Raw genomic sequence first — 18,202 nt, 5'->3', positions numbered from 1 at the left:
TCCTGATCCACATCTCTTATGTCTCTTGCATTAGCAGGTGGGTTCTTTACTACTAGCACCACCTGGGAAGTCCATGTAAAAGATACAGTCTTGAATTACTAATAGGCTTCATAGGTGCTCAGTTTATGCGAATTATTTTCTCCTGCTCCACTCCACTACACTCCAGATTATGGATAAGAACATCTGTGGGGACATTTATGTTTGCAGCCATTGTGGGAACAGGAATTAGGGTGGCCAAGTGGTAATCATCTACATACACAGATGCTCCCAATTGCCATCTAAACACATCCCTGGACAAAAAGGGGTTTCTGAAGGGAGAGGTGACAGAACAAAATTAGCTTCAGGACAATTAGATCTACTAGTGACTTGGGCTAAATTCCCCACACATTCCTATTTTGAAATTCTAACCCCAGTATCTTAGCATGTGACTACATTTGGAGGTAGGGTTTTTATAGACATAACTGAGTTAAAATGAGGTCCTTAGGGTGAACTCTAATCCTGGGTGACTCGTGTCCCTGTATGAAGAGACTATTAGGACACAAGCACAGAAAGAAGACCAGAATGATGACACAGGGAGAAGACAACCACCTGCAAGCCAGGGGAGAGGCCCCCAAAGAAAGCAGAAATGTGAGAAGTTGTTAGAGGCCTCCATAATTTGAAGAAAGGAAATTTCTATTGTTTAAGCCACCCTTTTTTTGGCCGTCCTAGCAAACTAATACAATCAAAGACCTATAGACTATATTTCTGAAACTGTGAAATAAAGGTCAGCTATCGGAGAAAAAATAATAATATTTAGGTTATAAAGGGACTAGAGCTTAGAAACATGAAGGGGAATTTGGGGGCAAAATAAGCTGTTCAATGACCAGTGGTGGTGGTTTAGTCACTAAGTAGTGTCCTACTCTTGTGACCCCATAGGCTGTGGCCTGCCAGGCTTCTCTCTTCATGGGATTCCCCAGACAAGAATACTGGATTGGGTTGCCATTTCCTTCTCCAGGGGTCAAAGACCAATGATTGCAAAATACAGGCTAAGCAATTAAAGACAAAGCATGTTTGACAGAAAGCATCAGCCAAGCCTCTGCATAACGTCTTTACAGCAGCTGCTGAGAATTATCAAGATACATAAAGACATGGATGAATCCTAAATGTTCATTGCTAAATGAAGGAAGGTAGTCTAACAGGTCTTTAAAAAAAATTATGATTTCATACAGACAAAACTCTGAAAACGGCAAAACTTCATAGAGAGTAAGCTTACTGGTGGTAACTAAGAATTTAAGGGAGTGGAGTATTAAATTCATGACGCACAGAGGGTTTTGTAGACTGTAGAATCATTCTGTAATACTGTGATGGTACACAGATGACATTAGGCCTTTGCTAAAACTCAAAGAAATTTACAGCAGCACAGAGTGGTCATTAATATATATAATTTGTATATATTTATTATATATAATTTTTAAAAATTACTCAGGATGGAAGACACAATATGATAGTTCTATTATGAATACATGAAGCAACTGCACTGGAAAAGATGGAGGGAAATGGTGCTGACCTTTGGAATTGGGTGGGATCTGTACTAAAGGCAAAATGAAATATAATAAATGCTGCACCCAGGGGTCAAACCCACATATTTTATGTCTCCTGCCATTGGATTCTTTACCAGTAGTGCCACCTGGGAACCAAGTTCCTCCCTACTTGGCTGGGATGTTATGGAAAAGCAAGGGGAGCAACATGAATGATCCATGGACTGGAGTTGGGGATATCAGTACGAAGTCATGTTTCACTTAATGTAGATACAGATGATTAAGTAAAACATATTTATAGATATTTGTATATAAACAGCTCAGTATACAGACATATATTTTCTTGCTTTCTTAACTGGGAGGACCAAGAAGAAACGACAAGCTAGTAGCAATAATTGCATATATCACATAAAATTCAATATTTTTGGAAATAATTTTAATTTATCTGGCAAAATCTGTACAGGAAATATTGAAGCTAAATTTGTTAGATTTCCAGTGAGAAAATTAACTGAAAACTTGTATAAATTAAAGTTATTCTAGCACTATTTTCCATGCTGAAATAATATCAGAAAAATAAGAGATTTAAACTTTTTTGTAAAAATGCCAAACTACTCTAACTTGTCTTACAAGCAATACTAAGCAAATTTGAATACTTGTACAACCTGTCTGAATTTATTTATAAAATATTAAAACATTTTACATAATGTTTATGTAAATATGAGCATATTCTGTCATTGTGTTATTATGACTATGGATTTTTATAACTTATTATCTATTTGTATTTATTTTGCCTCTCATCTTAGAAGCTAGGTTTTTGTCATGGCTTGGCTATTTTCAGTAAATAGATCAGATCAGATCAGTCGCTCAGTCGTGTCCGACTCTTTGCGACCCCATGAATCGCAGCACGCCAGGCCTCCCTATCCATCACCAACTCCCAGAGTTCACTCACACTCATGTCCATCGAGTCAGTGATGCCATCCAGCCATCTCATCCTCTGTCGTCCCCTTCTCCTCCTGCCCCCAATCCCTTCCAGCATCAGAGTCTTTTCCGATGAGTCAACTCTTCACATGAGGTGGCCAAAGTACTGGAGTTTCAGCTTTAGCATTATTCCTTCCAAAGAAATCCCAGGGCTGATCTCCTTCAGAATGGACTGGTTGGATCTCCTTGCAGTCCAAGGGACTCTCAAGTGTCTTCTCCAACACCACAGTTCAAAAGCATCAGTTCTTCGGCGCTCAGCCTTCTTCACAGTCCAACTCTCACATCCATACATGACCACAGGAAAAACCATAGCCTTGACTAGCCAGACCTTTGTTGGCAAAGTAATGTCTCTCTCTGCTTTTGAATACGCTATCTAGGTTGGTCATAACTAAATATTTTAAGTGAGTATAGTATCTACATTGTGTATTAAATACCAGGTAATATTTGCAAAACTAAAAAGTTCCAGTAACAACTTTTAACCTGTAAATTGGCAGAAAAAGGTAGCATCATCATGTGTATTAAAAACTGGCTAACTTATTGCAGGGGCTTCCATGGTAGCTCAGTAGTAAAGAGTCCACCTGCCAATGCAGGAGATATGGGTTCTACCCCTGGTTTGAGAAGATTCCCCTAGACAAGGAAATGGCAACCTACTTCAGTATCCTGACTGATAAATCCCATGGACAGAGGAACCTGGAGGGCTACAGTCCATGGGATCACAAAAGAGTCTGTCCAACATGATTTAGCAACTAAAAAACAACAAAGTTATTGCAGGCACCACATTCATTATGCTACAGTACTGTACACATTCTTTCTTAGAAATTAGCTATTTGTGTGTATCAGTATTTGTAACTTCCACATATTGTTATGTGAGAAATGTCATTGGGGAAAAAGGTCAGCCACTTTTAAGATGCTATCATATATCTTGAAATGAATGGCCTAAAATTACTTTAACCATTGCTGCTGAAAGGTCAAAATTAGAAGGTTTTATTTGAGCAATACATTTCAATTAGCAAGCAGCATTTCTTTGTTTAATGGATCGCATAGGTTCAGGTTCATGAAATTTCCAACATGAATGGTAGAGAAAATATCTTATGTTTAGATAACTTTATATACATTTATATGTATATAATACATTATACATATTTTTCTAATATTTATTTCTTTCACCTACAAATTGTTGTGAAACATGATCAGCTTTATTACGGAGACAGGTATTCCTCTATATTTAAAACAATTTAAGCATGTATTTTCCCTTTCTAATATTCTCTTCTTTTATATATTGTTTAACCCAATATATCTAAAATGTAATTATTTAAACACGTAACCTATGTTTAAAAATAAGATAGTTTACACTCTTTGTTTTTTTTTAATGTTAAGTCTCCAAAGTCTGGCCACATGTCATTACAACAAATATCAATTCAAATTAGCCATTTTTCAAGAGCTCAGTAACCAAGACTGCAAAGCATCTCTGTTTTTGCCATTTGGAGGTTGTTATTTAAAGTTACAACCCATTGTGAGAGTCAGACACAACAAGATATACTAGATAATGTTATAAAATAATGCTTTAAATAAATTGTACAACTATCACTTTGGATTTTTCTAAGATTTGGATTCCTGAACAACTGTGAAAAAAATCAATAATAAATAATGAAATAATATCTGCATATATATGAAATCTAGAAAGATGGTACCGACGATCCTATGTGCAGGGCAGCAAAGGAGACAACAGACATAAAGAACAGAGTTTTGGACTCAGTGGGAGAAGGAGAAGGTGGGATGATTTGCTAGAATAGCACTGAAACATATACATTACCATAAGTAAATAGCTAACCAGTGTGAGTTCGATGAATGATGTAGGGCACCCAAAGCCGGTGCTCTGTGACTACCTGGAGGGATGGGTTGGGGAAGTAATTGGGGAGGCGGTGTTCAAGATGGAGGGAACACATGTATGCCTATGGCTGATTTGCACTGATGTAAATCATGTGATGGCAAAAACCATCACAATATTGTGAAGTAATTATCCTCCAATTAAAATACATTAATTAAAAAGAATAATCTGAACATCATTCTGAGTGTTGCTGCTAGTCAGTCATGCCCTCTGAAGTGATAGTTTCTATGACAAAAGAAGTGACTATGAAAGTAATGTGACTAAAAATGAGATTTGATTACATATCTAAAGTGTGTTGAAGCACATTCATCCTTTAGACTTGCAGCTTACTGGTAGATTCATCTGCTGATGACATCTAAAACCTATAAGGGAATATCTGGCTTGCCCCAATAATTATTGCAACTTCTTTGCTAAATTTTTAGATTTTATTTTCTATGCTGCATCCAAAAATAAAATATTATTACATATCTACCCTTTATACATAGTAGGTACTCAAAAATATATTTTGATAAATGAAGAAAATGATTAGTCACTTATTAATGAAAGATATACATATTATTTACAATCCCAAGTCTTTGGGTACCTCTCCAGAAGCAGTAATTTCCCCTGATATTTGACTGTGAAATTTGATCAATATCTGTCTAAGAAATTCACCTTGAATTTCACCTTCTTAGACAATTTATAGACACTGTCATTGGTGGATATCTAACCTCAGTTCAGTTCAGTTCAGTTCAGTTGCTCAGTCGTGTCCGACTCTTTGCGACCCCATGAATCACAGCATGCCAGGCCTCCCCGTCCATCATCAACTCCCGGAGTTCACCCAAACTCATGTGCATATCTAACCTAGTGGCCTTCAAATTGATTACCTGTTCCTCTAGAGAAATTAGAAGATATTTTTGGGAGTGCCTGAACACAAATATTTTTATAAGTATAAATTTTTAGATGTTAAACATCCATATAGTTTCTTCACTGAAATTGCTTTGTCTGGGAATGTAGGAGGTTTGACTATGCCTCTGTTACACTATTTTTTTTTCCTTTCTACAATCTTATTTTCTCACTTTACAAAAATTAAATAGTAATAATAATTTTTAATTTTCAAAAAGGAAAAAATATGAATAGACATAGTTCTTAAAGCTATTTAATATTTCCATTGTATATCCCAAATAGTAAACATTTCTGAGATACCAATCAAAAGGACTACTGGAAATATTGACATGGATTTTGAGGAAGTGAATGACACCAATGATGGGGTAGCATATTCTAGTGTAAGACAAATGGTATCAATTTTACTGTCATCAACAAAAATAAAAAGTGATCCAATGGTAATATCATTTAGTATATCATTAAGATAATTTTTCATGAGATTATCATATGATTTTTATCATTTAATTCCAAAGGCATTAAAAATGATATTATGCAATGATAAATTGTACCAATGCCATTTTCTCATTTATGTTACCAAACTTAATAGCTTTCACATTTACAGAAAAAGAAAAAAGTAAATAGGAACAGAATTGTTATTGAACTATGTCTCATTCTATTAATAAATACTAAATATTTTCCAGATCCAAGAAAAATAAAATCATGCAGCTCATTAAGAGATGGATTGAAATCAAATTTTAGTATTAATATATAAAAATTTGTATTATGCTCATGTTGTTTTGATCAATTATGTATTAATATCAGAAAAATGACTCAATAAAGAATACATTTTTAGACCAATACTCTATGTGTGACTAAATTTTAAACATAAAATTTAAATATATATATATATATAGGGAAGTATTGTGAAAGAGCAACCACTAAAATTTTTCCAAAAAGAAAAATATATTATATGTATTACAAACTCTATGGTGGAGGTAAAATAAAAATTCGAGTTTGAGGAGAAAAAGGACTAACATAAAAATATGTGAATGGAATGTTAAAGAATATTTTCATGCATATTTAACTTCATAATGTCTGCTATCAAAATATGCATTTAGTTTACATTTGTTATTTTAAACTGTGATATAACAATTTATTTTTAACTTGATATATTTATGAAAGTGAAGCATTAGTCTCTCAGTTATGCCCAACTCTTTGTGAACCCATAGACTGTAGCAGCCTGCCAGGCTCTTCTGTTCATGGAATTCTTCAGTCAAGAATCCTGGAGTGGGTTGCCTTTCCCTTCTCCAGGGGATCTTCCCAATCCAGGGATCAAACCTGAGTCTCTGGGATGCAGGCAGATTGTTTATCATCTGAGTCACGAGGGAAGCCTCAGTATATTTACAATATATCCAAAATGTGCGTTCAACATCTATGTAAATCTATGATAAAATTTTAGGTTTTAACCTGAAAATGCCTAAAAGGATACCTAATTTTTTCCTATTAATTATTTTACATAGAGAATGTAAAAATTTGGTAACCACTATTTTAAACAGACCAAGCATTTCAAAAAGTTCACTGTTTAAAGGTGACCCTAATGACATGAACGAGCTCAGGAAGAATAGCATACGGTAAAAAAAAAAAAAAAAAAAAAACATTTCCCTTGCATTTGTAAGCCCTGAAGCCTGAGAGGCTGAGATCTGAGGCCAGTTACTGATCAAGCAGAACAAGCCTATCAATCCACCATACACAGACCTCTATTATTTAGGAGGTGTGAAGACGTACTCTCTCATTTCACCAAAGGTTTCCAGGAAACCATAGACAACCACAGGCAGAAGCAAGAAGTGCCAACTAGAACTCTGCTGACAGTTAAAGAGAAGAGGTGGAGCAGAAGGAAAGATACAAGCATACCTGCTTCAGGGCATGGTGAGGATAGGAGGAGAAGGGAATGTAAATATCCAGACACCAGAAAAACAGGACCCAAAGCTCTATCAAAACAGAATTCTGTTGGTGTTTCTGTTGGGATTTTTCAGATCTGAAACCTGGTGTGTAAGGTTGTTCATATTTTACTTGATACCTAAGTTGAGGCCATTTACGCAGCTGTTCTTCATCCTCAGAATCTCCTGGCATATAAAATTTTGGTAGCCGCTATTCTAAACAGACTGAATAGTCTGAGAGTAGACACCACTGGACAGTAAGCTGGGGGGAAGAGTCTGATTCCGTATATAACACGAAGGAAGTTGTTTTATATGTAGTTTTACCATAAATTTACTGTATAAACAAGGATACTTTTGAGAGGAAAAGGGATTACTATTAATAATGATGCTGAGAAAAATAAGTGTAAATCATGACTATCTGGGACAACCCAAAAAGTACACTTATCTTGCTCAAAGTCATGTTACTAGGATGGTCTTTTATTGGGAGCAGATTTTTAATATCTGACCCATCAAAACAAGAGCTTGTTATATTTCAATTCAAATATCATTAAGTCTCAAGCCTCTACAGGTAACTTCCTATTTGTCAGACTGTTTGGTGTGAGCCTTGAGAAAAACAGGCAAAGGGCATTCAAGATCTCAAGTTGATCATAACTGTCAGAGATGGCATATGCATGGGCACATACAGACACACCTCTGTTGGTAACTTGTGAGATGGCAAGGGGTCAAGGTAACTCCTATGATCCAGATTCAAGCCCGAGGCAATGTTTGGAATTTCTCACTCCTATTCTTCCCCAGAAATCCTGGTGTGGAGCTTTGCCCACAGAAGAAACACCACCAGAGTTTATGGACTGATTCAAAGTCCCTCCCCCCTTGGAATGACTCAAAGTAATTCTCTCTTGCAGGAAAGCACGGTGACAATTCCCTGTTGGATTGGTTTGGTCTTGACACTGTAGATGATGGGATTGAGCACAGGAGGGACAAAGAGGTAGATGCTGGACATGAGTGTGTGGGCCAGAGGTGAGGCATGCTTGGCAGTACGATGCATCACAGACACACCAATCATAGGCACATAGTACACAAGTACCGCACAGATGTGTGACACACATGTATTGAGGGCCTTCCACCGTCCCTCCCCAGAAGCAATGCCCAGCACAGTGTAAAGAATCAGCATATAGGAGACCACAATCAGCAGTGAGTCCAGTCCAAAAGTGGCCAAGACAATGGCCAAACCCAGGATGCTATTGAGCTTAGTGTCAGCACAAGGCAGCTGGATCAGATCTGAGTGGAGGCAGTAAGAGTGGGAGAGGATGTTAGTGTGGCAATAGGGCAGTAACCTCAAGAGGACTGGAAGAGGAGCCATGAGTGTCACACTCTTCAGTGTAATGACCAGACCCAAAGAGACAATACGGGGCAGGGTGAGGATGGCTGTGTAGCGCAGTGGATTGTAGATGGCTACAAAGCGGTCATAACTCATAGCCAGCAGGACCCCTGATTCCATGCAGGAGAAGGTGTGGATGAAGAACATCTGGGCAAGGCAGCCATCAAAGTCAATCTGGAAGGAATCAAACCAAAGAATACCCATGACAGTAGGCAGTGTGGACACAGAGACACCCACCTCAGTGGCAGCCAACATGGAGAGAAACAGGTACATGGGCTCATGTAAGGCAGGATCTGCTTGCACTGCTGCCATGATTAGGCTGTTGCCCACAATAGCTACAATGTACATGGTGAAGAAGGGGATGGACAGCCAGCCATGTTGGGCCTCCAACCCTGGAATACCAGTCAGGAAGACAGATAGGAGGTCAAGACTTTCATTGCTCTCAGCTTTCATGTCACCAACAGCAGTGATCAGTCTTTACCTGCCACTTGAAAAAAAAAAAAAAATCAGTTAACTCCCACCCATGAAGCCTTCTGCCTTAGCAGCCTGCCTCAAAGTGTGAAGAAGAGAGAAATGGAAAGACATGGAGGAAATTGGAGTCATCTACATTATTCCTTGTAAAAATATTCTCACCTGCTATTCCCCTGACAGCCAGAGCCCTAAAATCTTATGCCTAAAAGAGATATTTGAGACTACCCAATCTTATGAAAGATAGCATCATTTAAAAATTGAGAAGCACTGGAATAAATCAGAAATGGGTCAAAATCAATACTCAATCAGTTAATACATGATTTAACTTGTAAAGATAATAATATTCTCTTACTTAGATATAAGAAATAACAAAAAAAAATAGCTTCCTATGTTCAGTGTTTCAGAGCTCTGCAAATGGATTCTCACAGACCTCAGTTTGGAGCCCAATTTATAGTTTACACACAGTGTGACCTTGAACAGGTAGCTTAACCTTTCGAAGCCTCTGTGTTTCTATATCTAAAACAGAAAAATAAAATACATCTATTGCATATGGACATTGTAAAGGTAAACATGATATCGTATGGTATGTATGTATGGACAGACCTCATTTGTCACAAAGAGTAAAAATGAAGGCTTATAAGCACTAGCCCTGACCCAAGGCATGGAGGAACATGAGTGATGGCAAAGAGTAACAACAGCACCCAGGAGCGCACAGCTTCAGGGAAATAATTCAGTCTTTGTGTGCTAGAAAGGATAACCAGATGGGCAACTGTTTCTCTACCAAGCTGCCTCATTTCAGTCCCAAAACAACCATGTTAAGTGACTGTCCTTAAGGCATTAAGTGGCTAAATTGGGACTAGAATCTAATTCTTTCAACTGGAAGTCCTGTGGTCCTTCCTATGAAACCCAGCTGCCAGTCTTCTGAAATTGCAGCCACTTAAGGAAGAAGAATGTAGAGATATTGGGAAGTTGAGCATCTTCACCTTCACAGGCAGAGCAAAGTAGAGAATGGCAGACAGATTTATTTTTCCTGCCTCCTAAGCAGACTAGGAGTTTGCTTGATCTTCCTCTTCCTTGTTTTTGAACTCCCACTGCCATTCATGCTGCTGCTACTGCTAAGTCGCTTCAGTCGTGTCCAACTCTATGTGACCCCATAGACGGCAGCCCACCAGGCTCCCCCGTCCTTGGGATTCTCCAGGCAAGAATACTGGAGTGGGTTGCCATTTCCTTCTCCAATGCATGAAAGTGAAAAGTGAGAGTGAAGTCGCTCAGTCATGTCCAACTCTTAGCGACCCCATGGACTGCAGCCCACCAGGCTCCTCTGTCCATGGGACTTTCCAGGCAAGAACACTGGAATGGGTTGCCATTTCCTTCTCCAATGCATGAAAGTGAAAAGTGAAAGTGAAGTCGCTCAGTCATGTCTGACCCTTAGCGACCCCATGGACTGCAGCCTACCAGGCTCCTCCATCCATGGGATTTTCCAGGCAAAAGTACTGGAGTGGGGTGCTGCTATAGTCAACACCTTTATTGTATCTGCAGCTTTTCCTATTACTACTTGAGTGGAAATAATAGCCTCATCTATGACTTTAAAATATTTTATACATACTCTTTGTTTTATGAGAAGTGCCTTTACACCTCTGTTCTCCCTTGGAATCTTAGGTAAACTTGTGTCTGGGTCATTCTTGCCTCCCGCTGCTTCATGTTTCCAGCACAAAGACATGCTCAAGAATTCATGAATTAATAAAAGCATGAGCACATTGTTCAGGGTCATAACTGAAGTACATTCAGTTCTGGGTTCCATTCTCTAGATCAAAGTTAAACCAATGGGACACACACAGAGACAGAGGGGACCAAGTCATATATAAAGAGCATTGAAGGAACCAGCGATGCTTTTTCTCTGAGAAGAAGAGACTGTAGCCGAGATGGACAGGGACGGGTGTAAGAGGTAGTGCGTGACAGATGGAGATGAAGTTGACAATTTAGGATCCAGGTGAGGAAGATTTTTCTGAGTCAAAGCTACTAGATGAGACAATAAGTTTTTGTCAGTGAACATATTCAAGCAACAGTTGCCACAATTGTGTAACCATTGATGGAAATACTTGGGGGAGAATTCCAGCAGCTGCTGAACTGGGATTAAAGGCACTTTCAAGTCTCCTTCTGCCCTTGTGCCTGATGTTCCAGGAGGTCAAAATCTCTCCTGATCTGTCATGCTGACATTATCATGACTTCGGTTCTGTGTGGAACAGAACAGAGACAAGCTCTCAGCCCCTGTCATGGGATTGCCATGTGTCCTTCACTGATAGAGCCGTCTCTATAGCCTTATCTGAAAGTGGTGTCCTGGAGGACACCTGGTGCTGGAAGGTATATTACTCTTTGTTTTTTCTTTTTTAAGAAAATATACATGAAACTAAGATTTTGGAATTTTTTAAAAATTTTTTTCCATTGAAAGGGTTATACATTTTGACCAAGTGGGATCCATTCCTGGAATTTGAGAATGGGTCAACAGACAAAATTCAATCAATCTGATATGTCATCTTAATAGAATGAAGGAAAGCAACCAAGATCATCTCAAATGATCCAACAAAAGAATCCGACAAAATGGAATTTTATTTTTATTTGTTTTAAACCCTTCCATCATAAGCCAAACAAATGATAGCAAATACACAAGCACACACTTGCATGGACAGAAATTCACTCAAAGACACAGAGACTTGAGAGAGGCTGAGGGAACCACACAGGGACACAGAGAGAATTACAGACCGAAATACACTTCTTGTGCTCATACAAATAGATTTCAGACTCACCTGAAAGAGCTCAATGAAGGGAGAGTTGGCTTGAAAGACAAAGAACCTGAGCTCACAGTGTTTCCAGAATGAACCTCAAGCAGGTACTAGCCTCAAACAGGTAAACTTTATGTCTCTGAATATGAGTTCCTAGGCACCAAAGCCTCTGGGGTCTCAGTTTGCCTGAATGTGATACTGTGTTGGTAAAGGGGGAAGAAAAGGAGGATTAAATGTCACTTGGGAACAGAAGGAGGAAAAAAAAAAAAAAGTATCCCTGGAGACGCTGCCCTCTCTCCAAGAGAAAATAAAATTCCAACTGCTTCCTTGCGATGAAGAGGAGAATTTTCCTCCAAGCTCCATAGCAGCATTCTTCCTATCCCAATTATCCAGTCTCAAAATCAGAACTCTCAGCACAGAACTCAAGAGTTAAAATCCCCAAATTTGGGGCTTAAAATCCACATTTTAGGCAGAACCTAAAGCTTTACCCTCTAAACCACCAGGGAAGCCCTAAATAGTATACAATTGTCGTGTGTGTGTTCAGGCATGTCTGACTGTTTGTGACCCTTTGGACTGTAGTGCACCCAGATTCCTTTGTAATGGGATTTTTCAGACAAGAATACTGGAGTTGCCATTTCCTTCTCCAGGTGATCTTCCCAATCAAGGGGTCAAAGTAATGTCTCCTGCACTGCAGGTGGATTCTTTACCATTGAGCCTTGGGGGAAGCTACATGGTGTCTCAGAGAGTAAAGAATCTGCCTGCAATGTGCGAGACTTGGGTTCAATCCCTGGGTTGGAAAGACTCCCTGGAGAAGGGAATGGCAATCCACTCTAGCATGCTTGCCTTGGAGAATTCCATGGACAGAGGAGCCTGGTAGACTGCAGTCCATGGGGTCTCAAAGAGTCCACAAGGACTGAGCATGTAACACTTTCACTTTGGGGGCTTCCCAAGTGGTACTAGTGGTAAAGAACCTGCCTGCCAATTTAGGAGACATAAGAGACATGGGTTCGATCCCTGGGTTAGAAAGATCCCCTGGAGAAGGAAACGGAAACCTGCTGCAATATTCTTGCCTGAAAAATTCCATGGACAGAGGAACCTAGTGAGCTACAGTTCATGATGCCACAAAGAACTGGACAGGACTGAGAACACCCATTTAAAGCATAGACCCCATGGGTAAACTCCAGAACTCAGAGCCAAGAAAACAGACCTTGAAGTGCAGAGCTATTCCCAAGATTTAACCAACAGATCATATGACCATGGCTACCTCCATCCACTTATAACTGGTATTTCCTGCTCAATTCCCACTCTCATCACCTCCAATCCAACCCCTACCAAGTTCTACAAGACTGAGATCTCCTCCAGGAGAGACATCCCCACTGAAAGACCATTGAGTACAAAGTCACATAGATGTGAGTTTGAGCTCTAACTGTGCTATCTACTAGCTCCATAATTTCATGAAACTAATATTCCTTCAAACTGGTACCTGATCTGTAAAAAAAAAAAAAAAGAAAAAATAGATCCTGTCTATAAGCGATTCAAATAAAAACAAGAAAGTGATCTTCAAAAATGTGATTGTACTACATGTGGTAATTATACTCATTAGAAGTTCTGCTAAAGGTTCTAATTTCAGATACTCCAAATAGTTTATTTTTCCAAATAACTGATCTTCCCATTAAGTATTTCATTTTACCTCCTCCTTGTTTCAGTTTCAGACAGAGTAAAGATGTACTGAGGGAAGGAATGGTTGGAGATCTCTCTATTTTTTCTATCAAGTCATGGGATGGTTAAGGGATGGAAACAAAATATGGACATAGAAGAAATTTTTCCTTCTCCATGTGGAACTTTGATGTATCTTAGATAAGCAGTTTGAAAACTCTTTCTGCTTTCCATCACTGTAGAATCCACTAGGTAAAAGTTAATGGGTTAGGAATGAGAAGATATAATTAAAGAGAATGTATAAAACAGTCTTATGAATAAGGTCATAGAATTATGGAGAATAGAGAGACCTACAATGGTGCCTCAGGTTGAGCATAAGTTCCTCGTGAGGAGAATCTAGGCTTTGAGAAGACCCAGAGGGAAATGTCTCTTAACTATGTCATTAGAGGCAGCATAATTGGAAATAAGCATCATCTTTGATACAGTCTTTCATTTATTTAACTAGTCATTTGGTTATTGATTTAATTCACGTACATTGGGTATATCAAACACTGTGCTAGGTGTAAGATTTTAGGTTTCACTATCATTTCATTATCTCTTTTTCAACTTTTGAAAAGTCTTCTTTCAAGACTTAGTATCTGTCACTATTTTATGAGAAAAGAAGTCAGGGAAAATAGTATTTGTTCATTCCAAGAGTGATAATGCCAAACATAATGTTTGTGCAAATCCCAACAAAAGGGATCATTATACGTTAGGGCTTCCCTGGTGGCTCAGATGGTAAAGAGTCTGCCTGCAACGCAGGAAACACAGGTTTGATCCCTGGGTTGGGAAGATCCCCTGCAGGAGGGCATAGCAATCCACTCCAGTATTCTTGCCTTTAGAATCCCATGGACAGAGAAGCTTGGTGGGCTACAGTCCATGGGGTCCCATAGAGTTGGACTTGACTAAGTGACTATCTTTCATTTATGGAAAAATTATGAAGCAGGGACAGGGAGCCTGGTGGGCTGCCATCTATGGGGTCGCACAGAGTCGGACATGACTGAAGAGACTTAGCAGCAGCAGCAGCAGCAGCATGAAGCATTTTGCCCCACAGAGGTTAAATAGGGAAATAAATTTGTCTTGTGGTGTTTAAATCAAAATTTTTTTCAATGGAGCAAAGAAAAGATAGGCACAATGCAGGTACATGTTTGGTGCAGAAAAATACAATCACATTAAGAATTTCTCATTTTAGAAAAAGAATATACACTTTAGAAGGAAGTTAATAGAGTTTTAGAAAATAAAAAAGTCTCAGAAGAGGTCTTGATCAGGAGACTTGTATGCATGGAACACTCACCCCAAGAACTCTTGCAAGATTCTGTATCTCAGTGTAACACCCATCTGATTATTTTCCCCTCTATATTGTATTTACTTAGAGGGTAGCCTTCTAGTTGGATTTTACCTGAATTTAGGATTTCAGGTTAGTTGAGATCTTAGCAGGTGGAAATTGCGAGAAAAGACAGGAATCTAGTGATGAGGCAGGAGCCTGAGTGCTAGTGAAGAGGCTGGAGATTGTTCATCCCATTTAAGTCATTTCTGTGTTCCATGTGCACCACCTTGTGGAGATAAGAGGCTATAAGTCAGTATATCCCTTTACCACCAACACCTTACACCTAGTTGTCAGGCACTCAATTTCTTCCAGCTTTAAAAATCGCCTGCAAACTTAGGCTTCCCAGGTGGTGCGTTGATAAAGAATCCACCTGCTGATGCAGGAGATGCAAGAGACCCAGGCTTGATCCCTGGGTCTGGAAGATCCTTGGAGCAGGAAATGGTTCACACTTCATTATTCTTGTCTGGAGAGGCTACAGCCCATGGGATCACAAAGAATCCGGTTCGACTGAGCGCACACACACAATCTTAAGCAGTCTCTCAGGATCGATCTTGTTTCCAGAGCTTCTTAATGTGAAACCTCCCCTTTGTCTAAACAAAGCTGTTTGCAATTTTCCCAAATAGTCTAAGCCAATATTCTAGTTTAAAGGTTTTCAACCTGTAATATATATCAGATTTGCTTGGAGGACTTATTAAAAATACATATTACTGGACCTCACCACCTAAGAGTTTCTGATCAGGATATCTGAGGAAAGGCCTGAGAATTTGTATGCCTAACAATTTCCCAAACAATGCTGATGACACTAGTTTGGGAATCACACCTTGAGAACTAGTTTTTCAGACTCTTATTATTCATGATCTTTGTTATTTTTGTTGCACATTAGATACCCATAACCTTAGAGGGGTTAAAAAAGAGAAACACTATGCCTCTCAACATTTAATCACCCCAAGGTCTTATTAAAAGCAATTTGAATTCAGTAGGTCTTGTTCAGGGTCTAAGATTCTGTTTCATTAACAAACAACCAGATATAACAATTCTGTTGTTCACTGGACCACACTTGGAGTAGTAAAGGTTTAAATATGCTTGCCTAAATCTTTTTTTCTCAAGTAGTTTGTTATGCAAAGATCATTACTTTCCTGTCTTTCTGCCACCCTGACCAACTACCATATCCCTTCTCTTCCTTCATAGTCTACCTCACAAACATAGAAAAAAATATTTATTCCCACAAACCAATGGGCCCTTTCTCCCCGATGTGTGCTAAGTTGTTTTTGTCGTGTTCAAATATGTGTGACCCTATGGACTGTAGCCCACCAGGCTTCTCTGTCCATGGGGTTCTCCAGACAAGAATACTGGAGTGGATTGTCATGCCCTCCTCCAGGAGATCTTCCTAACCTAGAGATAGAACCCACATCTCCTTCATTGGTGGGCAGGTTCTTTATTACTAGTGCCACACGGAAAGTGCCCTTTTCCTCCCAACGAAGTCCCAGACTTCCACTGAATTTTGTCTTCAGTGTATCATTTCCTCATTCTTGGTAGTAGAATTGTGTTCAAGGATAATTGCACTGTGGAGCTTCCAATATTTTCACATATGTCAAATATATTTCAGGGCATCTTTATTTTTATGTTTTTCCCTTGATACATCTATCTCTTAAGAATATGTCTTATTCATCATTATAACTAATTGCTAGCAACTAGCACAAAGTTTTTCATAGAGTAAGTGTTCAATACATATGTCATTTTCTTGAGTCCAATGTTCTTTTATTAGTTCCATATTCACAGCTATCAAGATCCTGGTTCTTTTCCTTGTTTTAACATTCCTAAAGTCAGAAAAAGTCCCAGTCCTTCCTCCAAAATGGTTCTCGCAGGGTCTGCAGCATTCTTCAGCCCCAAGACTTACAGAAGACTTGACGGATCCCTCTGCGTATCTCCTTTGTCTTCACACTGTAGATGATGGGGTTGAGCATGGGGGGTATAAACAGGTAGACATTTGACATCATGACATGAACAACAAGTGGGGCACTTTTCCAGAAGCGGTGGATCATGGAGACAGCGATTATAGGCACATAAAAAGCCAGTACTGCACAGATGTGGGACATGCAGGTGTTGAGAGCTTTGAACCGCTGCTCCCGGGATGCAATTGCCAGCACAGCTCTCAGGATCAATGTATAAGAAAGCAGGATAAAAGTTGAGTCTATGCCATAGGTAAAAATAACCACAAAGAGCCCATAGATGTTATTAACATGGATATCTCCACATGCCACTTTCATGAGATCTGGATGGAGGCAGTACGAGTGATGTAAAACATTGCCTTTGCAGAAGGGGAGTCGTTTCACCAGAAAGGGGAAAGGGAAGAGAGTGGTGAAACTTTTGGCAATGATGCCTAGGCCCATAGCCAAGATGCGGTTGTTGGTGAGCACAGTTGCATAGCGTAGTGGGTCACAAATAGCCACAAAACGATCAAAGCTCATGGCCAGCAGTATGCCTGATTCCATGAAAGAAAAAGTATGAATGAAGAACATCTGAACCAAGCAGGCATCAAAGTCAACATGACGATAGTTGAAGCAGAAGGTAGCAAGCACGGTGGGAAGTGTAGAGAAGGACACTCCCAGATCATTGAGAGAGAGCATAGACAGGAAGTAGTACATGGGCTGGTGGAGAGTAGGCTCTCGAGTCACCAAAGCAAGGATGGTGAGGTTGCCTATGATGGAAATCAGGTAGAGGATGCAGAAAACCAGAGCAACCCAGGCTTGACCTGTCTGCATCCCAGGGATGCCTGTTAGCTGGAGTGTGGCTGGCTGGAAGGGGGTGCCATTGAGGCCTAACATGGCAGGCAGATGTAAGAACACAGATGGGGTATATGCCCAAGAGGGTGTGTGGGAATGTTCTTCACTCTTTTTCAGACATCCTGTCTCCAACATAAAAGGTCAGAGATTGAAAGTGTTGGCTTCTGGTCCTACTTCTTCCATTAGACTATGAGCTGTTTGAGGATAACAACTGAGTTCTACTCTGACTCACCAGAGCCCAGTTCCCTCTCACGACCATGTTATAAACTCCATGAAGGTATGATGAACAAGTGAGCAAAAGCAAGGTGACATGACGGGAGGTTATATGAGAAAGTTTCCTAATTCTCACTTAAAACTCCAGTATTCCTTCACTTCACCATCTCACCCTAGAAAACATATTCTGGAAATTTTGAGAAAAAATTAGAAATTAAGATGTACAGGGAAAAGGAAACACTGTCCTTGTCTCTGGGAAACCTTTTGTAGGTGGCAAAGATGAAACTTCTACAGCTAGAAAATTACAGCTTCGATAACTTTACTCAGACTTTACGTCAACCTCCTTGTCACTTTGAAGTCTTAAATTCTAT

At 39.4% G+C, this 18,202-nt stretch overlaps 2 protein-coding genes across 2 annotated transcripts; both read right to left on the bottom strand.

The window, feature by feature from the left end:
- Positions 1–8,064: 8,064 nt before the first annotated feature.
- On the bottom strand, positions 8,065–9,086 carry LOC133261282 (olfactory receptor 51I2-like). The gene has a single exon (XM_061439785.1). The coding sequence runs from the start codon at positions 9,013–9,015 to the stop codon at positions 8,065–8,067; it is 951 nt and encodes a 316-aa protein (XP_061295769.1). The 5' UTR covers positions 9,016–9,086.
- A 7,629-nt stretch (positions 9,087–16,715) lies between these two features.
- LOC133260976 (olfactory receptor 51I1) lies at positions 16,716–17,660 on the bottom strand. Its single transcript, XM_061439597.1, has one exon. It carries the CDS (start codon positions 17,658–17,660, stop codon positions 16,716–16,718), a length of 945 nt encoding a protein of 314 aa, XP_061295581.1.
- Between the last annotated feature and the right edge of the window lie 542 nt (positions 17,661–18,202).

This window comes from Bos javanicus, chromosome 15 (genome assembly GCF_032452875.1).
Source record: "Bos javanicus breed banteng chromosome 15, ARS-OSU_banteng_1.0, whole genome shotgun sequence".
NCBI lineage: Eukaryota > Metazoa > Chordata > Mammalia > Artiodactyla > Bovidae > Bos > Bos javanicus.
Note: the sequence above shows the minus strand (reverse complement) of the source record. Positions and strands in the feature narration are given on the sequence as shown.

Coding starts and splice junctions, on each gene's coding strand:
- LOC133261282 (XM_061439785.1), bottom strand. CDS start 9,015: ATGAAAGCTGAGAGCAATGAAAGTCTTGACCTCCTATCTGTCTTCCTG.
- LOC133260976 (XM_061439597.1), bottom strand. CDS start 17,660: ATGTTAGGCCTCAATGGCACCCCCTTCCAGCCAGCCACACTCCAGCTA.